This window comes from Catharus ustulatus, chromosome 27, assembly GCF_009819885.2.
Source record: "Catharus ustulatus isolate bCatUst1 chromosome 27, bCatUst1.pri.v2, whole genome shotgun sequence".
Classification (NCBI taxonomy): domain Eukaryota; kingdom Metazoa; phylum Chordata; class Aves; order Passeriformes; family Turdidae; genus Catharus; species Catharus ustulatus.
In genome coordinates, this window is record NC_046247.1 from 1,667,212 (window position 1) to 1,693,414 (window position 26,203).

General features: G+C 57.2%; 2 protein-coding genes and 1 long non-coding RNA gene across 4 annotated transcripts in view; 2 read left to right on the forward strand and 1 right to left on the reverse strand.

The window, feature by feature from the left end:
- The first annotated feature begins 73 nt into the window (after positions 1-73).
- Positions 74-3,936, forward strand: C27H8orf58 (chromosome 27 C8orf58 homolog). Its single transcript, XM_042780013.1, is given in 7 exon segments — positions 74-262; positions 265-352; positions 2,217-2,364; positions 2,485-2,983; positions 3,070-3,157; positions 3,660-3,763; positions 3,853-3,936. Coding segments are annotated over 7 exon segments (1,200 nt in total).
- Positions 3,937-5,074: 1,138 nt separating this feature from the next.
- On the forward strand, positions 5,075-6,679 carry LOC117007823. Its single transcript, XR_004420217.2, has 2 exons — positions 5,075-5,904; positions 6,310-6,679. It is a non-coding gene; the product is annotated as an uncharacterized LOC117007823 (long non-coding RNA).
- A 670-nt stretch (positions 6,680-7,349) lies between these two features.
- Positions 7,350-26,203, reverse strand: part of BIN3 (bridging integrator 3) — a 49,612-nt gene continuing 30,758 nt past the window's right edge. For both annotated transcript variants that reach the window (XM_033081223.1, XM_033081224.1), the window contains 3 exons: positions 16,951-17,092; positions 13,425-13,559; positions 7,350-8,049 (listed from right to left, as the gene is read on the reverse strand). In XM_033081223.1, coding sequence (XP_032937114.1) covers positions 7,903-8,049; positions 13,425-13,559; positions 16,951-17,092 — 424 coding nt within the window. In that variant the 3' untranslated portion in view covers positions 7,350-7,902. The remainder of the gene's footprint in view (positions 8,050-13,424; positions 13,560-16,950; positions 17,093-26,203) is intronic.

A 26,203-nucleotide genomic window follows, 5' to 3' on the forward strand; every position in this document is an offset into this window, starting at 1 on the left:
CACTGGGTTGTCTTTGAGGTCCCTTCCCACCCCAACCATTCCATGGCTCTGTGACACCCAGGCAGGGAGGAGGATGGTGACGGTCCTGCCCTCTACACACGGGGGGAAAAAGGAATAAAACGCTTTGAGCCCTCCTGGGATAACACGGCTGGGGGCGGCCCCCCGACCCCCGCCCCGCCCCGCCCCATCCCTGCCCCATAAATCAGCGCAGGAGCAGCCCCCATGCACCGTGCCCGGTTCCCGGTGCTCCCTGCTCGGTTCCCAGCCCCCTATTCCCGGTTTTATCGCCACATCCCGAGGATGCTGCCCCGCTGCGGAGCCTACACGGTGCAGCCGCTCCGTGGTGACCTCGGTGAGTCGGTGACCCCCGGGGGCTCCCTCGGGGTCTCCAAGCTGCGAGGGGACCCTCAGGGATCTGTTTTGAGGCGCTTGAGAAGGAACCTGGGGTCTTTGGAACCCCGATTTGTGTCGTCTGTGCTTGAGAGGGTTCCCTGGAACCCTCAATTTGTGCTAAAGAGGGTCCGTGCACCCCTGATTTCCATCCCTATCCCTGCTGGGAGGGGCTCAGGCTGCTCTGAGCCGGGAATTCGGGTTTCCAGTCCCACGTTTGGCCCGGGACCCCCTCCAGCAACAAGGGGAGGCTGAGCTGGGGCTGGGAGACCCCCAGGAGGAGCTGATGGGGACCCTCCCTCCCCTCTCGCCCTGCTCTGGTGACACCCCGGTGGTGGCAGGAGGAGCAGCCCCCGGGCACGTGGGCTCCTGGAGCCTGTGGAATTGCGGCGTGTGGGATTTGGGATGCTGGCAGCCGCGGTGGAGAGGCTGCCGCCCGGAATTCCTGGGATTCAATCCTGCTGGGGCGGGCGCTGCTGAGATTCGATCCCGCTGAACTGGGATTGTCCCAGCTCTGGGCGGCACCGCCCGGCTCCCCTCGGCCTCTCCAGCCCCCGAGGGATGCAGGAGAGGCAGAAATTTGGGATAACTGAGATCCCCGGGGAGCGGTGCGGCTGCAGGAGAGGCAGAAATTTGGGATAACTGAGATCCCCGGGGAGCCGTGCGGCTGCAGGAGAGGCAGAAATTTGGGATAACTGAGATCCCCGGGGAGCCGTGCGGCTGCAGGAGAGGCAGAAATTTGGGATAACTGAGATCCCCGGGGAGCGGTGCGGCTGCAGGAGAGGCAGAAATTTGGGATAACTGAGATCCCCGGGGAGCGGTGCGGCTGCGGGAGAGGCAGAAATTTGGGATAACTGAGATCCCCGGGGAGCCGTGCGGCTGCGGGAGAGGCAGAAATTTGGGATAACTGAGATCCCCAAGCTGTGAATTCAGCCCACGCCGGAATCCTGAGTGAGTTTTGTGAATGCGGTGGGATGCAGCCGGCACCTGGCTGCCTGCCGGCGCCCAAACCCTCTCTCCTCCCCAGCTGGGGTGGGAAGCGAGTCCTTAACCACTGGCCCAGCCAGTATCGCCCATCCCAAACGCTGCGAGGAACCAGTTGGGAACCGGTCCTGTAATGAGGCGCCTCTGGATGCAGGGCCCGGCGCGGCTGGGGTGGCTTTAAAAGGGACCCGGGACGCGCTGCCGGCACTCGGCTCTGGCTCTCGGCGATGTGGGGTGGCTCCCGCGCCGTCTGGAAGAGGAGGTTCAGCTGCTGTGAGTGCGTTTTTGAGGGGGGTGGCAGCCCCCGAAAGGGATTTTTTGGGGGGTGGGCACCCTCTGCTCCCACCTCCCTGAGCTGCTCCTCGCCTGGCTGGGAAGGGAGCGAGGATCGGGCAAGGAACGTGCCAGGGATGCGCCCCGATCCCGCCTGGAGCTGCGGGGGGTGGGGGGCACATCCCGGCTGGCGATGCCACCCATCCTGTGGGGACAAGCGCGAGGAGCTGGTGGCCCTGGAGCCGTCCCTGATCAGGAATCTCTCGGCCGTGTTGTGTCCTGGGCTGCCGGCACGGAGCTCAAAACCCCGCTCAGATCAGGGTGGGAGCCGTGGGTGCCCCCCCAGCACCTCAGCAGCGCGGTTTGGGAGGAGGAGGAGGACGGGAGAGGCCAGGGATGTTTTTGGGGAGCAGCGACAACACCCTGAGGTTCCAGGAGCCGCGTTCCCGGCTGCAGAGATCCCTGGGCACGGCTGGAGCTGCTGTCGGGGGCTCAGAGGGGTGGTGGGCACCCAGATTTCAGCCCAGGGACCCCCCAGCTGAGCCCACACGTCCTCCCTGCCCCCGCAGATGGTCCCTGGGAATCGGCCGAGAGCTGCATCGTGCGCACCTCCGCCAGCGTCTACCGCCGGCTGCAGGAGAGCCCGCGGGGAATGAACACCCGGGGAGCCCCCCCGGCCCCACCGCAGCCCCCCAGCACCCCCCCGGCCTCACCGCAGCCCCCCAGCACCCCCCTGGCCCCACCGCAGCCCCCCAGCACCCCCCCGGCCCCACCGCACCCCCCCAGCACCCCCCCGGCCCCACCGCACCCCCCCAGCACCCCCCCGGCCAGCGGGAGCCTCCTCAAGCTCGAATCGGAGGATTCCGGCGTGGAGATGGCCAGCAATGACCACTCGCCCTCCACCCCTCTGGGCTCCGAGAGCAGCTTCTCCCTGGACGGTTTCGGGGCGGAGAAGCCCCCCGGAGGGGAGGAGCCCCCCCGGACCCCGCGGAGCCGCCCGGGCAGCAGGAGGCTGCTGCAGAGGAGCAGGAGGCAGCGCTGCCCGAGACAGCTCAGCCGGCGCAGCGCCAGCACCGCCGGGCTGGCAGAAACCCCGAGGGACCCCGAGCTGGCAGAAACCCCGAGGGACCCCGAGCAGCCCCAGGGGGCGGCGGATGGTGGATCTCGGTCCCCCCAGAGCCCTCGGGATGTGCCCCAAGCTGCGGTGTCGGGGCAGGGGCTGCGCTACCTGGAGCACGTGTGCCAGATGCTGGAGCGCCTGGCGAGGCTGCAGCAGGACAATCGCCACCTCCGGCAGCAGGCGGCCGGAGCTCGGTGTGCCCGCCCGGCCACCCTGGTGAGGGCAGGGAGGAGCGGGGTGCGTGGGGAGGGGGTTTGGGGGGTCCCAGCTCACACCCTGCCTGTCCTGTCCTCGCCCCGCAGCCCTCCCGGCAGCCGCCCAGGCAGGATTTGGGAACCTGGAGGGGGGAGAGGTTCCGACCGCGCTCCTGCTCGGACAGCCAGGCACCAGGTGAGGGGGTGGGGTCACCTGGGGACAGGTGAGGGGGGTGGGGTCACCTGGGGACAGGTGAGGGGGGTGGGATTTGGGAATGGTGGCACTTGGGGACAGGTGAGGGGGGTGGGATGCAGGAATGGTGGCACCTGGGGACAGGTGAGCATGGGGGGGTGCGGGAATGGTGGCACTTGGGGACAGGTGAGGGGGGTGGGGTCACTTGGGGACAGGTGAGGGGGGTGGGATGCAGGAATGGTGGCACTTGGGGACAGGTGAGGGGGGTGGGATTTGGGAATGGTGGCACCTGGGGACAGGTGAGGGGGGTGGGATGCAGAAAAGAGGGACCCTGGGGACAGGTGAGCATCGGGGGGTGCGGGAATGGCAGGACCGGCGCCAGGTGAATGGGGTGACACCTGGCACCAGGTGAATGGGGTGACACCTGGCACCAGGTGAGGGGGTGACACCTGCCATGGCAGGACGATGTCCCCCAAGCTTTGAGCAGCTTTGTTCCCTCTCTCAGCAGCTGAGCCCGGGCCATGCAGGAGGATTTGGGGACACTCACTCAGCTCCCCCAGCCTGCTGGACCCCTCCGAGGGCGGGGCGGGGGTCCCGGCCCCGGACAAGGTACGGCCGGGGGGTGTCGGGGGGTGTCCCCAGGGTGTCGGGGGGTGTCCCCAGGGTGTCCCCCCCGCTGACCCCAGCTCTCCCGGCAGGAGGGCCGCTCGCACTGGGGCCGGGTGAAGGTGCTGCTCACCCGCCTGACCCGCCGCTCCCTGCGGGGCGGCCGCTGCAGGTAGGACGGGGCGGGTCCCGGGGCGGACGGGGCGGGTCCCGCTCCCACCGCCACGCCCGGATGGAGGAACTACGTCACACCTCTCCTTATGACGTCACGCCCGCCCGGGGCCGGTCCCCGGCCCGCCACACCCCCTTCACCTTTTATTTTTTTTGTTCTTTCCCCCAATAAAATCTTTTCACCGACAAACAGGCGGCTCTTAGCGAGGTGTTTGCTGTCGCGCCGTGACGTCACTGCCCTAAACCCGGCGTGACGTCACGCCAGCGCGCGTCACCGCCGCGTCACTTCCGACGGCTTTTCCGCCCCTTTTGTCCCTCCGGGCCGGGTCCCGAGCGGCTCCCGAGCCCCCTCCCCCTGCTCTGCTCACAGCTCAGGCTCCGGAGGGGTCCCGCTGCCTCGGGGTGGGGTCAAAGCTCCTCCTTCCCCCAAAACCTCCCCCCTGGAGCCCCCCGCGCCCCCCGAGCTGCTCCGCGGGCGGGTTGGTGGGGAGGGGGATCCGGGATGGGGGATGATGCTCCGCGAGGGGGCCGCCCCGGTTTGGGGGGTCCGGGAACAGGGTGAGGAGGGGTCGATGTTGTTTTGGCGCTGCCGGAGCCCCTCGTGGTGTGGCCGGCTCAGCGCGGGACGGGCCGGTGCCGCAGGTGAGGAAGATGCTGCCCCCAGCCGCGGCCAGGCGCTCTCCGCTCGGGTATCCCCATCTTCCATCAGGTATCCCCTCATCCCTCCCGTTCCTGCTCATTCCCTACCGACACTTGGGGTTTTTTCCTTCCCTCCTTCCCAGTGATGAATCCCGCAGCGCCTCCCGAGCCCTCCCGGAGCTCCGGGGCATCCTCGGAGCTGCAGCGTACGGCGTCCATCCCCGGCGTGTCCCGCGTCCATGCCACCACATCCCATCCATCCCCGGCGTGTCCCGTGTCCATCCCATCACATCCCATCCATCCCCGGCGTGTCCCGCGTCCATCCCACCGCATCCCATCCCCGGCGTGTCCCGTGTCCATCCCACTGCATTCCTCCCATCCCCGGCGTGTCCCGCGTTCATCCCATCACATCCCATCCATCCCCGGCGTGTCCCGTGTCCATCCCACCGCATCCCATCCCCGGCGTGTCCCGTGTCCATCCCACCGCATCCCATCCCCGGCGTGTCCCGTGTCCATCCCACTGCATTCCTCCCATCCCCGGCGTGTCCCGCGTTCATCCCATCCATCCCCGGCGTGTCCTGCATCCTTCCCGGCGTGTCCCGCGTTCGTCCCACCGCTCCTTCCCCTCCCCAGCATGTCCCACATCCTTCCTGGCGTGTCCTGCGTCCATCCCACCGCATCCCATCCATCCCCGGCGTGTCCCACATCCATCACACCGCATCCATCCCATCGCATCCCTCCCATCCCCGGCGTGTTCCGCATCCCATCCAGCCCCAGCGTGTTCCTCATCCTTCCCAGAGTGTCCCGCGTCCCTCCGACCGCATCCACCCCATCCCCGGGGTGTCCCACGTCCTTCCCGCCGCTCCTTCCCATCCTCAGGGCGTCCCGCGTCCTTCCCAGCGTGTCCCACATCCATCCCCCCTCATCTCTCCCATCCCCGGCGTGTCCCTCATCCTTCCTGGTGTGTCCCGCGTCCATCCCGGCATATCCCGCATCCATCCCGCCGCTCCTTCCCGGCACACCCGAGTGCTCCTCCCCGCCGTGCCCACCTCCATCCTCCTGGCACGGGCTGGGTCGGTGCAGAGGGTCCCTGGCAGTGCCCCCCGGCTGGGTCAGGGGGTGCTGGAAGGTTTTTGGAGCACACCTGGGGAATCCCAGTGATCCCAAAGATGCTGAGGCTGGGCCAGGGGAGGCAGATTCTCCTTTCAGGGCCCAGGTGAGGAGGAGGAGGAGGAGGAAGAGGAGGGAGGACTGAGCCTCTCATTCCCACCCCAGCATCCCTGGATCACCTGGAGCAAGGGGAAACTCCCGAGCATCCAACAAGGAAAATCAAGGTGTGGATCCAGATGTGTGCTGATGTTGGCAAGCCTGGACAGGGTTAATTCATCCTATTTGTGAGGAAAATCCTCGGGATTGGGGTGGGCTGGCAGCTGCTAAACCTGTCCTGAGGGGTTTGGGGCTTTGGGGAGGATTGCTGCTGCCGGTGGAATTCCTGATGGGCAGGGAAAAGGAGGAGAATGCTCCTCATCCTGGGATGGCCCCGCTGCCACTCCTGGACCCCCCTGTGCTGCTGCAGGTCCGAGTGCTGCTGAACCTCACCAGGGCAGCCTCAGACACCGCGGCTGAGCTCGGTGCACACCGTAGAGTTAAACTTCCCCTTCCTGCCAGCTCTCCCCATCAACGCTGGCATCCGGTGGGAGGTGCAGAACCCGCTAATTATCCGCGTTTTACTATCAAAGGTGGAATTCTCCTCCCCAGTGTACGCAGAGTGAATCCCTGGGTTGTCTCCGTGGGTGAAATCCCTCTCCTGAGCGCTGGGAGGGCAGGAATTTTGGGATTTGTGGACACTCTGTGCTGGGGATGAGGGGGCTGGGGAGGTCTGGCTGTGCCACCCAGGGTGACAGCGACACAAAAAATGTCACCAGGTGGGCTCAGGTGAGCCCAGGTGGGGAGGAATCAACACCTGCAGGGCATGGAGGGGCTGCCCTGGATCTCTGAGCCACCCTGGGGTCTGCAGGGCTCAGGTCCCGTGGGGGGGGGAGCGTGTCCCTTGCTCGAGCTCACGGGCTCTGTGCGTGGCAGTTAAATATATACATCTATTTAAAAATATCTATATTCTGTATATTTAGCATCCCTGCTCTGGGTAACCGTGGCAACCGGGTTTATTTTGCTTCAACCTGGCCTGGCATGTGATGTGGTGGGGAAGGGGAGAGGGAGGGATGAAGTTCTCCGTGCTGGGAGCTGGGGAGGAGCTTTGGCACGGGATGGTCTCGGTGTTCCTGCCCTGGGGACAGCCCAGCACCCCCAGGGCTCTGCTCCATCCCCTCTGCTGCAGCTGGGAAGGGAAGGTTTGGTTTTTAGGGGTTCCATCCCCGCTTTGTGCTGGGACAGCCCCGCTGCTGCTCCAAATCCAGGTCCTGGCAGGACGAGGCGCTGGTGGTTTCGCTGATGATTTCGCTGATATCTGGAGCTGTGTGTCCTCACCTGGAGCACCAAGGCAGGGACAGCACCGTCACCAGAACCCCCCCAGGGTGGGCTCCCACCCCCTGATCCCACCCAGCCTCTCCTCATCCTCAGTCCTAAATTCTCCTCATTTCCCTGGAATTCTCCTCGCGCTTTGACGCCGTTTCCCCCCCGCCCCTCCAGGGGAGGGGATGTTCAATCCCGGTTTTTCCCTTTCCTTGGACACCCCAAAGCCGCCGTGTCCCCTCTGCCGTGGCGAGCGGGAGGCGGCAGAGGGCGACAGCGGCCCGGCGGTGACAGCGACAGCGACACGGCCCCGGTGGTGGCACCGCCACGGCCCCGGCCGCGCTGCGCTGCCAAAAACTTTATTGGGGACAAGCGACAGAGTCCCTGCGGCTCTTCCCGCACACCCAGGAGGGGGGGAAGCCCTCCCAGTTGTCCCCAGTTTGTTCCTGGCTGGGTGGTGTCCCTGCTCTGGGATTTGGGGTCCCCTGTCCCCACCCTGGGCACCCCCTCAGCTCTGGGAGCGGGGTTTTTGTAGGGATGGATGCTTGCCCCAAGCATCATCCTCTCCCCCGTGCCTCCAAAAATGGGGTTTGAGCGATTTTTGGAGTGATTTCACCCTCCCCGAGGGGGCCTAAGGCACAAAATGAGGGGGAGGAGCGGGGTCTCACCTGACACAATCCAGCATCCCTCCCTTCCCTGCTCCTCCACCCCCCAAAAATTTAAGGCAGAACTCATTCACGGAGTGACAAAGGAGCAGGACCGAGGAGCCCTGGGCTGCCAGGAGCGGCTCCAACCCCTCAAACCCCTCCCTGGGCTGGGATCTGGGGTGCAGGGGGGGATCCCCATCCCCTCGAACCCCTCCCTCAATCATCAGCCACGATGGAGAGCGCCCGCAGCTCGCTGAGCTTGGCGTCGTTCTCCCTCTCCCTCTGCTCATCGCTCAGCCCGGGCCGGTCGATCTGAGCCGTCAGGTCCCCAAAAATTTTGTGCATCTCCGTGTAGTAGACAACCTGTTGGATAAAAAAAAGGGGGATTGGGGAGGGGGGCTCTCCTTCCCCAGCCCACCCACCCCTCCCTCCCTCGGGTGCCCTCCCAGCCCCTCTCGGCAGCGTTGGTGTCTAAAATAGCTCCCACCCACGTGGCGATGCCACCCCCTCGGATTATTACAACTCAACACATTTTAATAACGCGCTGCCCTTCTCCGCTCGCTTCCCATCTGCGAGCGGCGCGTGCGGGGCCGCCACCGGCGCTGCCACCCTCCTTGTCCCCCGATTGTCACCGGTGCCACCTCCCCGCGGTGCGCCGGGCGCGCCGGGCAGGGCGAGGGGCTCGCTGGGCACGGCAGAGCGGAGCCCCCCGTGCACAGCACGAGAGGAGGAGGAGGAGGAGGGGGGGATGTGTGTGTTAATAACGTGCTAATTGGCACCGCCAATTATCTCCGGCAGCGAGCAGCGCTCGAGGAGCGGGAGCGCGGGGGTCAGCGCAGGCAGATGGCAGCGGGGTGGCTGCTCGGGAAAAGGGGAGAGGGAGGGTCCCAGCCCTGCCTGGGGCACCCTCGGGGCTGTGGGACCCCCCCCTATGGTGTCGTGGGACCTCTCTGTGGGACCCCCAAGCAGCTCTGGGGGACCCCTGGCACTGCAGGACTGGGGATCCCTGGTGTTGGGGGACCCCCGGGTGCTGCAGGATTTTTAACCCTGCCAGCCAAACCCTGGCCCTGTGGGATCCCCCAGTCCTGTCTAGGACACCCTCAGGGCTGTGAGACCCCCCCTGGTGCTGTGGGACCCCCCCATGGTGTCGTGGGACCCTCGGGGCTGTGGGACACCCTCTGGTCCCCTGGCACTGCAGGGGAGGGGGCAGCTGGCAGCACTGGGGGATCCCTGGATGCTGAAGGATTTTAAACCCAGCCTGCCAAACCCTGGCACTGTGGGAACCCCCAGCCCTGTCTAGGACACCCTCAGGACTGTGAGACCCCCCACTGGTGCTGTGGGACCCCCCCATGGTGTTGTGGGACCCCTGGAACTGTGGGACTGGGGATCCCTGGTGCTGTGGGACCCCTGGATGCTGCAGGATTTTTAACCCAGCCTGCCAAACCCTGGCACTGTGGGACCCCCCAGCCCTACCTGGGACACTCCTGGTGCTGTGGGACCCCCCCTTGGTGCTGCAGGACCTCCCCATGGTGTTCTGGGACCTCCCTGTGGAACCCCCAGGCAGCTCTGGGGAGTCCCTGCTGCTGGGGGATCCCTGGGTGCTGCAGGATTTTAAACCCTCCCAGCCAAACCCTGGCACTGTGGGACCCCCCAGCCCTACCTGGGACACCCTCGGAGCTGTGGGACCCCTCCATGGTGTTTTGGGACCTCCTTGTGGGACCCCCAGGCAGCTCTGGGGGGTCCCTGGTGCTGTGGGACCCCTGGATGCTGCAGGATTTTTAACCCTGCCAGCCAAACCCTGGCACTGTGGGACCCCCAGCCCTGCCTAGGACACCCTCAAGGCTGTGAGACCCCCCCATGGTGCCATGGGACACCCCCCTTGCACTGTGGGACTCCCCCCAGCCCTGCCAGGGACACTCCTGGTGCTGCAGGACCCCCAGTGCTGCCCATGGGACCCCAGGAACTGCAGAACCTTTGGGTGCCCCCCAGCACCTCGCACTGCAGGACCCCCCAGAGCTGCCTGTGACCCACACCAGCTGCTGTGCCAGCTGTGGGACCCTGTCCTGGCTCCACCAGGGAGGGATTTGGGGGTGCTGCCCCCCAGGGTGGGCTCTGCCAGCCCTGTCCCCAGCATCTCCAGCAGCAGCGGTGCAGGCACACTCGGTCTCCATGGAGACAGCTCCCCCAATCCTGCTCTAACCAGGCTGATTTTGGGCAGGCCCAGGGGGAATGGGGGGACCCCAAACTCCAGCAGCAGCTCCTTGAGCCCCCCCTGGCCATGCTGGGGGTCTGGGGGCTGCTCTGAGGCCGGGGCTCCCCACGCAGCCGTGCTGGCTGAGTCACAGCAATGTTCATTCCACAGTGACTAACGAACCCCACACAGGGCTGAGCTGGCAGGGGCTCCCCAAAACCCCTGCACAGCCCCCAGGGCACAGCTGGGACAGCTCTCAACCCCCCAAGAGATGCCAAAAACACCTCAAATCTCTCATCAATGCCATGGCTGAGCCCCCCCATGTCCCTTGTCCCCAGCCTGGAGTCACACATGGCCACGTGGCACTGCCAATTCCAGCCTGGAAAACAAGTGAATCCTGCTGGGGTGGCGCCAGAACTGTCCCCAAGGTTGTCCCCCAAGATTTGGGGATGTTTATCCCTCAGGATTGTTCCCAGCATTGCATACTTGGGGATTTGGGGACAATTGTCCTCCAGGATTGGCTCTGGAATTGTGTCCCCATCAGGATCCAGAAATCTCTGAGGATTTCTCCCTGAGCAGGATTGTCCCCTAGGATTGTCCCCCAGGACTGTTCCTTAGGATTGTCCCCAGGACTGTCTCTAGGATTGTCCTCCTGGATTGTCCCCTAGGATTTTCCCCTAGGATTGTCCCCAGGACTGTCCCCTAGGATTGTCCCCCAGTATCCACAGGATGTCCCCAGGGCCTGGTGGGTGTCCCTGCTAGGTGTCCTTGGTGACTCCCCTGTATCCCCATGGCTCAGTGGGTGTCCTTGGAGACATCCTGTGTCCCCATGGCCTGGTGGGTGTCCTCAGTGACACAGGATGTCCCCAGGGCCTGCTGGGTGTCCCTGGTGGGTCCTTGGTGACACAGAATATCCCCATGGCTCAGTGGGTGTCCCTGCTGGGTGTCCTTGGTGACACAAGATGTCCCCATGATGTGGTGGGTGTCCCTGGTGGGTGTCCTTGGTGACACAGGATGTCCCCAGGGCCTGCTGGGTGTCCTTGGTGACACAGGATGTCCCCAGGGCCTGCTGGGTGTCTCTTCTCCCCCAGTGCAGAACCAGTTGGCTGCACCTTGCCAGCTGAGTCTCCCAAGCTACACAAACAAATCCCACTGGCATTGTCCCCCCGTGATCTGTCCTGCTGAATCAGGGAGGGGACAAACCCCAAACTGGTGACAGTGACAGCAGGGGACCCCTCTGTCCGGCTGCTCCTGCCATCCCAGTACTTTTCCAGCTATGGGTGCCATATGCTCTGTCCCCATCCCATCAAATCCCAGCCCCAGCTCGCCTTTGAGCCCGAGCCAAGAGCCCTGGCTCCACCTGTCCTGAACTAATTCTGCCTGGGGACGCCGTGTTCCGTGCATTTTCTATAGACCCCGGCTCCTTTGGGGCACCCTACCCAAACCAAACCCGGGGGCACAGCCAGCCCTGGGCTCCCCCAGCCCCAGCCCTCCCTGCCAGCCTCATCTTTTCCCCAATTCCATTAAAACCCAAGAGGAATCTCGTGTTTTCCAGCTGGAAAACAAAGCCCAGCGCGGGAAGGAAGCGCCGTTCACGCCTCACGCCATCCACAACTCCAAAATCTCCCCCTTTCATCTCCATGTGGCCACTTCAAAGCCCCCAGCCAGGGAAATATTTGCCTCCCTTGGCTTGGCTCTGGCCCGTGGGTGGAGAGAAGAATTTGGTGTTGAATGTTCCAGCCCTGCGAGCTTGGGACATGTCCCGGCGTCAGGAGACACCCGGCGCTGGGAGCAGAGCCAGGCTGTGCCATGGGAATCACACCCCTGGGCTCAGGGTCTCCTTGGGTCAGAGCTGCTCAGGAGCAGGCTCCTTGTCCTCCCCTGACAGGCAGCTGGTCCTTTCCCAGCTCACTGTCACACCATTTGTGTTGTTTTAACTCCCTGCCTCCTTCCAGAGCTAAAAAATAAAGGGAAATTACAGTTTTGCCGTCGGATGACCCAGGGAGAAACAACCCCAAAAATGCCAGCACCCTGCAGGATGCCAGCCCACCCCATCCAGCCTCATCCTGGTGGGATGCACCTCCAGCCTCATCCCACTCCTGAAGAGGCAGGAAAGGCTGAAAATAGAAATTCCATCGAGCTCCAGCAGCTCGGGAGGCACAGAGGGAGGCAGAACCCCCACGGCAGCTCCCACCTGGCCTGGGGATGATGATCCCAGCGCCCTCCCCAGCCAGGTGCCTGCAGGTGAGCAGCTGCCAAAGCTGACTCAGGGCTCCTGCTGCTATTCCTGGCTCGCCACTGACTCATTACCTCGGGCAAATCACATTCCTTTTCCATTTTCCTTCAGCCACTTCGGTGGGAAAAGCTGAGCTGGGGGGGGGCACAAACATTCCAAGCTCTCCTCCCCGGGGGTGGAAGGATGCAGCTGGGAAAGGAGAGGGATGAGGCTCCCCTGGAGGCTGCCAGGGAGGAGCTGCATCCATCTGGGACCAGCTTCAGTCCAGCCTACGGGAGATGCATCAGCTTTGTTGTGACGCTGTCTTTTTGGGTGTTAAAATCGGGATTTCGCTCGGTTTTTCCCAACAAATCCCTCACCTGAAGAGAGGCAGGGCAGATAGAAGAGCAAGCAGAGGATTCCCAAGAGAAGAGGGATGTGGATGGAGAGTGACACAAACAGCCCCAGCAGTGCCACCCTGCTGCTCCCAGCCCCAAATCCCTTGGGAATCAGAGTGAGGAGAAGCCAGAGGGGCAAAGCTGCTCTCTGAGGAAACTCCTGGATCCTGCAGAGGGATGAAAACATCCAGATTTCAACCTCTCACCCACAGAGGGGGTCTGAAGGGGGAAAGGACCAGCAAGACCCGGTGGGAATGGTGGTTATTCCAGGCTGGAATGCTGAGGGAACAGCAGGAACAGCATCCCCAGCACCCACCCTGAGCTCAGGGAGCATCGGCACCATCTGCTGGGTGAATCAGCCTGCAGACAACTCGCTGGCAGCTCCGTGCTGAGCCCCCCCAAGTCGGAGGTGAGGTGGGACACGTGCTCCCCGCAGCACACCTGGGTCCCTGCGGCCCCAAAACGCTGCAGGGAGAGCCCAGGGTGTGGTTCTGCCCCTGCCAGGGGGTGCCAGAGGTTCTCAGAGCTCGGTGAGATCCCAGCCCTGCCCCTCTGCAGTTTAAGGGAATGGGAAAGGCAAGGAGGGAGGAGGAGGAGGAGGAGCAGCACGCTCCTGAAGGGAGCTGGAGGATGGAAATGAAAGCTCTTGGTTATTCAGGGCAATTCCTGCAATTCTTGGGTGTGGAGATGTCCCAGGAACCACAAGAAACCCTTCAGACAAGCCCAGAAACCCCAAACCTAACCAAGCCCTGAGCTCAGGACTCCAAATCCACAGAGATGGCATTCCCAGGTGGACAAAACCATGGAATTGCAGTGGACAAAGGCCAGGCAGGGCTGGAACTGGGGGACAGGAAGGGACAATGTCTCACCTGTGGGACAGGAAGGGACAATGTCTCACCTGTGGGACAGGTACCAGGAGGGGACAAGGTCTCACCTGTGCCCGCAGCAGCGACTCGAAGCTGGGTTTGAAGTAATCGATGCGGCTGCTGTAGAATTTGGGCATCTCCTCCAGCAGCTGCTTGTTCTTGGCTTCAAAATCCTCCTTGACAGGGCGCAGCTCCTCACGGGCCTGGGGGGGACAGGGGGGTCAGAGCCCAGGGACAAGGAGACATGGGACAGGGACAGAGCCCAGGGACAAGGACAGAGCCCTGGGACAAGGAGACATGGGACAGGGACAGAGCCCTGGGACAAGGTCAGAGCACAGGGACAAGGTCAGGGGTCACCCCAGGACAACGGGGTGCTGTGCTTGGTTGTGGGGACAAGCAGTGAGCAGCCTGGAGGGACCCATGGGATCATCCAATGGAATCTGGTGGGATCCATGGAATCATTCTATGGAATCCATAGGATCCATGGGATCACCCAATGGAATCCATGGGATCATTCTATGGAATCTGGTGGGACCCATGGGATCATCCAATGGAGCCTGGAGGGATCTGTGGGATCATTCAATGGAATCAATGGGATCCATGGGATCATCCTATGGAGCCTGGAGGGATCCAAGTGACAATTTAATGGAATCTGGAGGGGTCCATGGGATGATTCTGTGGAATCTGGTGGGACCCATGGGATTATTCTATGGAATCCATGGGATCATTCAATGGAACCTGGAGAGATCCAAGTGACCATTTAATGGGATCTGGAGGGACCCATGGGATCATCCAATGGAATCCATGGCGTCATTCAGTGGAACCTGGTGGGATCCAAGTGACCATTTAATGGAATCCATGGGATCATCCAGTGGAATCTGGTGGGATCCAAGTGACCATTCAATGGACCCTGGTAGAACTCAAGTGACCATTCAATGGATCTTGCTGGGATCCAAGTGACCAGTTAATGGATCCTGGTGGGACCTAACGGACCATCCAATGGAATCTGGTGGCATCCAAGTGACCAGTTAATGGAATCTGTGGGGATCCAAGTGACCATCCAAAGGGATCTGGTGGGATCCAAGTGACCAGTTAATGGATCCTGGTGTAATCCCAGTGACCAGTTAATGGATCCTGGTGGGACCTAACTGACCATCCAATGGAATCTGGTGGCATCCAAGTGACCAGTTAATGGATCCTGATGGGACCATCCAAAAGACTCTGGCAGGACCCACACTCTGACCCTGGAAAGCCCCAGGACACCCAGAGAAGCTGTTTGTGCCCTCTCTCCTTCACAAAAACACGGACAAATCCCCGAGCCACCAGGCTGGAGAAGGTCCCTGGCCACATCCACGTCCCCTCACCCTGCCATTCCCGGGAGCGTCGCTCCAGGATCCCGCCCCCACCGTCCCCGTGACCTTCAGCTCAGTGCACCCAACTGGCTCCTTCCAACAGAGCGTGGGGAGAACGGGAAATGTCTCTGGGATGGTGTGGAAAAGGGCAGGAGGGGGTGGGCTGTGAAATATTAGACCTGTTCAAGTCTGCCACTTAATCCCGGTGCCATTCCGACGGGAGGGGGGTGCGGAGAGCCCGGCCCAGCCCTGGGGACAGGGACAGAGCGCCAGGGGGGTGGCATGGACTGGGCTCCAGGCTGGAAAAGGCTGGAATCATCCCAGCAAAGGAGAAAATTCATCATCTGCTGTGAAATCGGGAGCGTTGAAACTGCTGGGGTGGAGCTCATGGGGAAAATTCTGGATGGAATTCATGGGCAAAATCCTGGATGGAGTTCATGGGCAAAATCTTGGGATGGAGGGGAAAATCCTGGATGGAATTCATGGGGAAAATCCTGGGATGGAGGGGAAATTCTTGGGATGGAATTCATGGGGAAAATCTTGGGATGGAGGGGAAAATCCTGGATGGAATTAATGGGAAAACTCCTGGGATGGAGGGGAAAATCCGGGATGGAGTTAATGGGGAAAGTTCTGGATGGAGCTCATGGGGAAAAATCTTGGGATGGAGTTCATGGGAAAACTGGATGGAATTCATGGAGAAAATCCTGGGATGGAACTCATGGGAAAATTGGATGGAGTTCATGGGGAAAATTCCAGATGGAGCTCATGGGGAAACTCCTGGAGTGGAATTCATGGGGAAATTCTTGGGATGGAATTAATGGGGGAAATCCTGGGATGGAGGGGAAAATCCTGGATGGAATTCATGGGAAAATCCTGGATGGAATTCATGGGGAAATTCTTGGGATGGAATTCATGGGGGAAATCTTGGGATGGAGGGGAAAACCCTGGGATGGAGTTCACAGAGAAAACTCCCAGGATGGAGTTCACAGGGGGCAGAAGAGCAGAAAACCAGGAGCAAACACCAGATGTAAATTTGCAGCTCAATAATTAAAAAATACCTGAACGAGCTGAGGCCCCTTCCCATCAAATCCAGACCCTCTGCATTTCAGGATTGCTCAAGGCTCCCTCCCACAAGTGTTTAAACTCAATTTTGATTAAGAATTTATTTTTTTTGAGGGGGGAATTAGATCAAAAGTTCATTAAGGCAAAAATATAAATGAAATAACTAAACCCTGCTTAATCAGAGGACAAAAGAATTCTCATTTTTTCAGCCTCAGCTTTAGTTGCTGAGGCTGAGCAAAATAAGCTGCTTATTGTTAAAGCAGAGGTGCCTTTTGTTCATTTTTTTGGGGGGGAAAATTAATCAAAAAAACACATTTTCTTTGACTCTGAGAATCAATTGTTCCTGGGAGGATCAAGCCACAAGCGACAGATTTGGGGGGAAATGCTGAGGAAGATCTGATTTAAATAATAAATAAATAAATTAAAAAGCAACAAAAAATTATCATGAGGATAAAAATGAGGAAAGGGCAAAAAGAATCTGGCAAAATGTGAAACTTGCTGTTAACCAATTGCTGGGGTTTTCCAAGAGGGATTTTTTGGGAACAGGTGGAAAACAGGTGGGAAAGGCTCTGAAATTCCATTTTCTCCTGGAAAAAATTAAATTTTCTCCTTGCAAAAATTCCATTTTCTTCTGGAAAAAAAATTCCGTTTTCTCTTGGAAAAATTTCCATTTTTTTCCTGGAAAAAATCAGTTTTCTCTTAGAATAAATTCTGTTTTCTCCTTGAAAAAATCCATTTTCTCATGGGAAAAATTCCATTTTCTTCTGGAAAAAAAAATCCATTTTCTCCTGGTAAAAAATTAAATTTTCTCTTAGAAAAAAAAATCCATCTTCTCATGGAAAAAAAAAATTTGCATTTTCTCATGGAAAAAATTCTATTTTCTCATGGGAAAAAATTCAGTTTTCTCTTGGAAAAAAAATCCATTTTCTCCTAGGAAAAAACTAAATTTTCTCTTGGAAAAAAATCCATTTTCTCATGGAAAAAATTCCATTTTCTCTTGCAATAAAATTTCCATTTTCTCCTGGAAAAGCATCACCTTCCCTTTACCGAGCGCTCACCGTTGTGCTGTCAAAAATCCGATTTTAACACCGATAAAACCTCCAAAAAAATCCCATTCTTGAGCACATAGGAATGAAAATCTTTTCCTGAATTAAAAAAAAAAAATTAAAAATTTCCATACCTGGTGCAGCTTGGCCAGGACAGGCCCAGTTCTTTCTTTCTCCTCGTATTTTTCCACCTTGGATTGGAGGCGTTTGTAATCCTGCAGCGTCTGCTCGCGGCGCTTCACCGCCGCGTTCAGGCTGGGGAAAACGCTGCTGAACCTGGCAGAAAAATTTGGGATGGGTTTTTTTGGGTTAAAACATTGGGAAAAATTTGGGATTTTTTTTTTGGGTTGAAACATTGGGAAAAATTTGGGATTTTTTTGGGGGGGTTGAAATATTGGGAAAATTTTTGGATTTTTTTTTTTTTTTTGGGTGGATGAAATTGGATGAAATACTGGGAAGCATTTGGGATGCATTTTTTTGGGTTGAAGTATTGGGAAAAATTTGGGATTTTTTTTGGGGGTTGAAACACTGAGAAAAATTTGGGATGGTTTTTTGTTGGGTTGAAGCGTTGGGAAAAAATTGGGATGGGTTTTTTTAGGGTTGAAACATTGGGAAAAATTTGGGATTTTGTTTTTTTGGGTGGGTGAAACATTGGGAAAAATTCAGGATTTTTTTTTTTTGGGTTGAAGTGTTGGGAAAAATTCGGGATGGGATTTTTTAGGGTTGAAACATTGGGAAAAATTTGAGATTTTTTTTTTTTTGGTTGAAGCATTGGGAAAAATTTGGGATGGGTTTTTTTGGTGGATGAAATATTGGGGAAAATTTGGAATGGGTTTTTTTTTTGGGAAAGATATCTCCTGTTAATGGACCATGTGTTAAAAACCAGGTGGGTCGCTGTTCTTTATCTCTTCCAGGACCCATCCCCTGTGCAGGGAGATCTCTCCTGTTCATGGCCACTGAGTCCCAGGGCATGGCTGATAAAATTCCATCATCCCATGGGGAGATGCTCCAGCCAGGGGAGGAGCCAAGCATTTCCTACCCTGATCAAATCTGAGATTTGGAACATCAGAGCAGCCTTTCCCACTGGATCCCAGAGGAAAACCAGACCCTTCCACATCATCCCTGGAGCTCCAGAGGGAAACTGCACCTTGTCCAGGAGCACTGCTCCAGCTGAGCCACATCTGTCACTGCAGGAGGATGCAGCCACCATGGGATGGGACTGCTGCCAACACCCTGCCTGACTGACGGCTGTCAGCTTGGATTCTGACTCTGCCAGGGCTTGGGGTTTGTTCTTTGGAATTCTGTATTTCTATTTTAATTTTCCTAGTACAGAACTGTTATTCCTATTCCCATATCTTTGCCTGAGAGCCCCTTGATTTCAAAATTATAATAATTTGGAGGGAGGGGGTTTCCATTCTCCATTTCTCAGCAGACACCTGTCCTCCAAACCAGGACAACAGGACAGAGCCAACATTTCCCTGGGAAAAAGTAATGAGGAAGGACGCACAGACCATCAGAGACGCCTTTTCCATTTACTTTGAAGTTAAATCTGGGTTTTAAAAAGGAAGGAAAAAATTTTAAAAAGGCATTTTGTATTTTTTTCCCCCTCTTTTTATTCCCGATTTCGGCTCGGTGCAATTTCGCAGCCCGTGATGGAAGGACACTGAGCTCAGGCAGAGCTTTAACAAAATATCTACAGGGCTGGATGTGAAGAGGCTGGAGCTGTGTAGGCACAGCAGCTCCTGGCTCACAAGGACTTTTCATGCATTGATTATTCGCTGCATTTCCCAGAGCAGGGGGGGCCCAGCTCCCTGGAGCTGCAGCTGGGGCCGGCTCTGAGTGTCCTGAGCTCCAGTCTGGGCACTGGGAATCATGGAATGGCACCCCAGATCATCCCATCCCACCCCAAACCACCCCATCCCACCCCTTCCACTGCCCCAGGGTGCTCCAAGCCCCATCCCAGCTGGCTCAGACATTTCCAGGGATCAGGAATTGTTTTCCAGCCTCTCTGGGCAACCTGTGCCACCCCCATCTTCACAGGGAAAAATTCCTATCTCAATATCTTATTTAAATCTCCCCTTTTTTAGTTCAAAATCAAATCTATCACCAGTGAGGATCCCTCAGTGTGGTTGTCCTCCACCAGAGAAGGGCTGGGTCACTTGTGGCTTCTCTGGACACCACCAGTGCTCCAGCTGTGCCCACTGAGCTCTCCCTGTGCCAGCTGAGCTCTTCCTAGTCCAGCTGAGCTCTCCCTGTGCCCAAGGATCTCTCCCTGTGCCCACCAAGCTCTCCCTGTGCCCACCAAGCTCTTCCTGTGCCCACCAAACTCTCCTTGTGCCCACTGAGCTCTCCCTGTGCCCACCAAACTCTCCCTGTGCCCACCCAGCTCTCCCTGTGCCCACTGAGCTCTCCCTGTGCCAGCTGAGCTCTTCCTAGTCCAGCTGAGCTCTCCCTGTGCCCACCCAGCTCTCCCTGTGCCCACCAAGCTCTTCCTGTGCCCACCAAACTCTCCCTGTGCCCACCCAGCTCTCCCTGTGCCCACTGAGCTCTCCCTGTGCCCAAGGATCTGTCCCTGTGCCCACCAAGTTCTCCCTGTGCCCACCCAGCTCTCTCTGTGCTCAAGGATCTCTCCCTGTGCCCACCCAGCTCTCCCTGTGCCCACCAAGCTCTCCCTGTGCCCACTGATCTCTCCCTGTGCCCACTGAGCTCTCCCTGTGCCCATCAATCTCTCCCTGTGCCCACCAAGCTCTCCCTGTGCCCAAGGATCTCTCCCTGTGCCCACCAAGCTCTCCCTGTGCCCACTGAGCTCTCCCTGTGCCCACTCAGTTCTCCCTGTGCCCAAGGATCTCTCCCTGTGCTCAAGGATCTCTCCCTGTGCCCACCAAACTCTCCCTGTGCCCAAGGATCTCTCCCTGTGCCCACCAAACTCTCCCTGTGCCCACTGAGCTCTCCCTGTGCCCACCAAGCTCTCCCTGTGCCCACTGAGCTCTCCCTGTGCCAAAGGATCTCTCCCTGTGCCCACCCAGCTCTCCCTGTGCCCACTGAGCTCTCCCTGTGCCCACCCAGCTTTCCCTGTGCCCACCCAGCTCTCCCTGTGCCCACCAAGCTCTCCCTGTGCCCAAAGATCTCTCCCTGTGCCCACCAATCTCTCCCTGTGCCCATTGAGCTCTCCCTGTGCCCAAGGATCTGTCCCTGTGCCCAAGGATCTCTCCCTGTGCCCACTGATCTCTCCCTGTGCCCACCAAGCTCTCCCCACACCAGCCACGCTCTCCCTGTGCCCACTGATCTCTCCCTGTGCCCACCCAGCTCTCCCTGTGCCCACTGATCTCTCCCTGTGCCCATTGAGCTCTCCCCACACCAGCCAGCTCTCCCTGTGCCCAAAGATCTCTCCCTGTGCCCACCCAGCTCTCCCCACACCAGCCAGCTCTCCCTGGTTTCATTTCCAGCTCAGCTCAGGTTCCTTGGACTGCTCCGGATCGAGGCAGAGCTGCCTCTGCCTCCTGGAGCAATGAAGGAATGCTGAACTCCCCTGGGACTCATAAAGGGCTTCAAGTCCTGCCCAGGTTTTTCTCCCTGTGTGGACAGAAACCCGATCCCAAGGGGTGCAGGGGCAGAGGTGCCAAGTTACCCCCAGGGATTCCTGGCTCCAGTGTCCCCACAACCATGCCATGCACGTCAGTGACAGATGCTGCTGGGGCAGCTCTGCAGAGCCCCTGCCCTGCACAGACACAGCCCAGCCCTCCCAGAGCAGCCCTGCAGGGATCTGAGGAGTTTTCCAAAGCCTTTGGCAAAGCACCACCAACCCCTCCTGGCACTGGGATCGACTGGGATCAACTGGGATCAACTGGGAGGGGAGTAGCAGCCAAAGAGCCCTTTGGAAATGGAGTCTGAACAGCTGCACATGGAATTTCAGGGAAGCAGGGACATGGGGAAAGAGCAGGAAAGCCTCACAAACAAATCCAGGATGTTTCACTCATCCATTCCAAGCACTTGGAGCAAGGGAATGGTTCCTGTCCCTGAGAATGGTTCCTGTCCCTGAGAATGGTTCCTGTCCCTGCACAGAGTAAAATCCTGGAGCAGATTTGGGTTCCACACAGAATTCCAGGGAAGCAGGGGCATGGGGGAAGAGCAGGGAAGCAAATCCAGGATGTTTCACTCATCCATTCCAAGCACTTGGAGCAAGGGAACAATTCCTGTCCCTGCACAGAGTAAAATCCTGGGGCAAATTTGGGTTCCACATAGAATTCCAGGGGAGCAGGGACATGGGGAAAGAGCAGGGAAGCAAATTTGGGATGTTTCACTCATCCATTCCATGCATTTGGAGCAAGGGAACAATTCCTGTCCCTGCACTGATGAAAACCCTGGGGCAGATTTGGGTGTTTAGAACAAATCAGGGGATCAGCAAGGCTGGGAAAGAGCCTTAAAACCGAGTCCAACCACCAAGCCAGCACCACCAAGCCACAAAATGCATTTCTGGAGTATTTCCAGGGATGGAACCCTGTACCAGGCTTTGACAAAAAATAAATTCCTAATATCAGATATTATCAACAATCCCAACACCCTGTGCTCCTCCATAGGGAATGAGGGGTCTGAGAACCAAAACCACTCCCAAACTCCCCCTCTGCCCTCTGCCACCCAAGATCTCATTTTTCAAACACAAACCCAAGAAAATCAAAGGAAATTTGGTGGGAATGGTGGCAAAGTGAAGGTAAGAGAGCACACAGGGTATTAGAGCCCTGCCATGAAAGCAGCTTGAGGAATAAGCTGCTGTTGTTCCCTGTCACTTTTTAGGGAAGGCTAAAGGACAGAGGATTACAGCCCAGGCAGCTTAAGGGGAGCAGGTGAGGGGAGATACGCAGGGATAACGAACAGAAAATACAAATTACTGCTCTGGGGGGGAGAGGGGGAAGCTGTGGGTGAACTCCTCACAGGATGATGACAGGTTATCCTTGCAACAAACATCTAAATCAGCCTGCTGCCTGCATCCCAAATCGTGCTCCCAGCTCGTTTCCACGCTGTGATTAAAGGATGGGATGGAGAGATGCTGCCACGCGAGATAAAAGTGCCCCAGGATTGCTGGTGCTGCTCAAATCTGGGGCTTGGAAATTCGAAATTCCTTCCCATCTCTCTGCTGGGAAGCTCTGGGGATGTTTGAGGAGTGGGGACATTCTGTCACCTCTCTGTTTTCTCCCCTTTTCAATCCCAAAATCCTCATCCCACTGCTTCAATTTCAGTGGGAATGGGGTGCTGGAGCTTTGGCACAGGGAAAAACAATGGTAAAACCTTTAATTCTTATTTTCAAGCATGTCAAACACCCTCACTGGCAGGGTGCCTCTTCCCCAGGACATTATTTTTATTTTTGGGATGATATCTTGGATAAGAAACCAAAAGGAAGTGGACAAGATCTACAGTGATGGACAGGTTAAAAAAAAATAAAATTAAATTTAAAAAAAAGAATGCCAGAGCTGGGAAGCATCAGATGCCAAAGCAAGAGATGGTGGATGAGGTGAGGGAAGTTTGGAGAGGCTCAGGAGGGGCTGGAGCAGGGAGGGGATGCCTGCCATTCCCCAGCTCGTGCCCACACATCCGTGGGGGCCCATCCACCCACCAGCCAGGGGGAAATTCAACCCAGCCCTTCCTCCTGCAGGGAAAAGGCTCAGGAATGGGAGGCCAGGACCAGGAAGTGGCGCTCAGGGGATTAGGTGGCCATGTGGCTGCTCCAAATCCTCATTAGGGGCTCGTTAAGGACATGAAAGCTGCTTGTCCTGCTTCCGCTCCTGCACCCTGGAGCTGCTCCTGCCAGCTCTGGTTCCCTTTTCCTGGCCAGCTCTGGTTCTCTTTTCCTGGCCAGCTTTGGTTCCCTTTTCCTGGCCAGCTCTGGTTCCCTTTTCCTGGCCAGCTTTGGTTCTCTTTTCCTGGCCAGCTCTGGTTCTCTTTTCCTGACCAGTTTTGGTTCTCTTTTCCTGGCCAGCTCTGGTTCTCTTTTCCTGGCCAGCTTTGGTTCTCTTTTCCTGGCCAGCTCTGGTTCCCTTTTCCTGGCCAGCTTTGGTTCCCTTTTCCTGGCCAGCTCTGGCTCTCTTTTCCTGGCCAGCTCTGGCTCCTGGGAAGCTTTGGCTCCCTTTTCCTGACCAGCTTTTGTTCCCGGCCAGCTTTGGTTCCCTTTTCCTGGCTTTGGCTCCCTTTTTCTGGCCAGCTTTGGTTCTCTTTTCCTGGCCATCTTTGGCTCCCTATTCCTGACCAGCTCTGGCTCCCTTTTCCTGGCCAGCTCTGGCTACTAACCAGCTTTGGTTCTCTTTTCCTGGCCAGTTTTGGTTCCCTTTTCCTGGCCAGCTTTGGTTCCCTTTTCCTGGCCAGCTTTGGTTCCCTTTTCCTGGCCAGCTCTGGTTCCCTTTTCCTGGCCAGCTTTGGTTCCTGGCCAGCTTTGGTTCTCTTTTCCTGGCCAGCTTTGGTTCCCTTTTCCTGGCTTTGGCTCCCTTTTCCTGGCCAGCTCTGGCTCCCTTCTGCTGGCCAGCTCTGGCTCCTTTTTCCTGGTCAGCTTTGGCTCCCTTTCCCTGGCCAGCTCTGGCTCCCCTTTTCCTGGCTTTGGCTCCCTTTTCCTGGCTTTGGCTCCCTTTTCCTGGCTTTGGCTCCCTTTTCCTGGCTTTGGTACCCTTTCCTGGCTTTGGCTCCCTTTTCCTGGCTTTGGTTCCCTTTCCCTGGCAGCTCCAGGGACCATGGGGATGGTGGGAGGGATGTGGACTCAGGGATCCTCCTCCTGCATCCCTCATCTTCCAATTCTGGGACAAGGACAATGCTCCAGAGAAGTGATCCTGTGCCAGGATTACCAGGACATCCCCATGGCCAAAAATTCTCCAATTTTGGGACAAGGACAATGCTCCAGTGAAGTCATTCCATGCCAAGGTGACCAGGAAACTCCCATGGCCAAAACCTCTCCAATTTTGGGACAAGGACATTGCTTCAGAGAAATGATCCTGTGCCAGGCTGACCAGGACATCCTCATGGCCAAAAATTCTCCAGTTTTGGGAGCAGGATCCTGCTTCAAGTCAAAGTGTTGGCCCCATGCCAGGGTGACCAGGACATTCCCATAGCCAAAAATTCTCCAATTTTGGCAACAGGAACATGCTCCAAAGCAATGGCACCAATTGAAGCTGACCAGGACATTCCCATGACCAAAAATTCTACAATTTTGAGGCAAGGACAATGCTCCAGAGAAGGGATTCTGTGCCAGGAAACTCCCATGGCCAAAACCTCTCCAATTTTGGGACAAGGACAATGTTCCAATGTGCTTATCCTGTGCCAGGGTGACCAGAACATCCTCATAACCAAAAATTCTCCAATTTTGGGAGCAGGAACATGCTCCAAAGCAATGGCACCAATTCAAACTGACCATGACATACCCATGGCAAAAAATTCTCCAGTTTTGGGACAGGGACAATGCTCCAGAGAAACAATCCTGTGCCAGGGTGACCAGGACATTCCCATGGCCAAAAATTCTCCAATTTTGAGACAAGGACAATGCTCCAGTGAAGAGATCCCATGCCAGGGTGACCAGGAAACTCCCATGGCCAAAATCTCTCCAATTTTGAACAAGCAATGGCACCAATTGAAGCTGACCCTGACATTCCCATGGCTGAAACCTGTCTGGATTTGAGCAGGACAATGCCCCAAGGGAATGGCAGCAAGCCAAGGTGACCAGGCCACCCCCTTGCTCTGACAGGGTCAGACAGAGTCAGTTAAACTGAGACCTGAGAGTCCCTAAATCCTGAGGATTTCCAAACCACCTGGCTCCTTTAAGCTGCTTCCTTCCTTGAGGACACACAAGATGGAACATTAATTCTCCATCCCCAATCCCTGACTGGGAAGAACTGGGAGAGTGAAGTGCAAACCAGCTGGGTTTGTCCCCCTGTGGCCCAAATCCTCTGCTCTGCTGTGAGATTCCACAGGCAGCTCCCAAAGAGGAGCCCATCCCTCCTGCCCATCCCATCCCCTGAAAAATGCAATTTTCTCACTGCAGCTTTGCTCTTTCCCTGAAAAGAAATGAGTCATTCCCAGCCAAAGGGTTCTTGGGGCTCAAAAAGCCAAATTGTGAATAACCCCACGAGCCCAGAAGCAGAAGGATTGAAACAATAACCCTCCACACCCCCCCTCACTACATCCACTACTGCTTTTTTTCAACATGGTTTAACAAATTCCCCAATATTTGCCTGGAAACTCCAATCCCTGGACAACTGAATGGAGATTTTACTGCCCATGTGCCTCTGATTACAATATATTACCACTAATGATAATTGTCTGGATTATACTTATCTGTTTCTTTGGCTAATAAACTAGAAAAGACCACCAGTGAAGATGTAATAAAGTGCAGCTGTTGGAGCAAAAAAAAAAAAAAAAAATTTAAAAAGCCTATTTTTTTTTTCTAGGTCAGAGCAAAGTTGGGAGAGGCTTGGGAGAGCGAGGGGAAGGAAAACCTAACTGGAAATAAGAAGAGCTCCTCAAGGCAGCTTTTATTAATCTGGAAGTTTTCTGCCAGAACCAGCACTGGGGTTTATCTGCCAGCAGGACAAGGGGAGGGAGGTGCAAGCTCTGCATTTCTCTCCTGCATCTCATTAGCCTCAAAATGGACCCTTGGGCTCCTCAGAAATGTTCCTGGCCAGGGATGCACCTACAAAGGGAAGGAGGGAAGGGAAGGAGTGGTTTTTTTTGTTCTCAGAGTGGGGATGAAGCTTCCCCAGCATGGAACATAAGCTGGTTAAAGGCACACAGGGTGAAGCTTTGCAGGTGCCAAAGGGCAGGAAAAGGGGAAAAAAAATAAAAATAAACAAACCTCTCATCTTCTAGGCCAGTGGAAAATCAGGAAGTTGGAGAGAAAAGCTGGAAAGCAGCCAGGAGGAGGTTGGAGCAAACAGCCAGGGCATGGAGTGTCCTGGGGCAGGGAAATGTGGAATGGCTTGGGTGGGATCTGAAGGATCCCCCACCCCCTTCCACACTCCCACTGTGCCAGGGGGATCCAAACTGGCCTTGGACACTTCCAGAAACGGGGAATCCTCAGGGAAATCCATCCCAGCCCCTCCCAGGGAACAATTCCTTCCCAAAATCCCAGCCAGCCCTGCCCTGTGGCACTGGGAGCCATTCCCTGGGTCCTGTCCCTCCATTCCTTATCCAAATCCCTCTCCAGGTAATTCTGGAATGGTTTGGGTTGGAAGGGACCCTAAAAGTCACCCAGTGCCATGGCAGGGACACCTCCCTCTGTGCCAGGGTGATCCAACCTGGCCTTGGACATTCCAGGGATCCAGGGGCAGCCCCAGCAAATCTGGGAGAGGTTTTGGCCATGGCAATGTCATTGTCACCTTGGCCATGGGAATGTCCTGGTCACTCTGGCCATGGCAA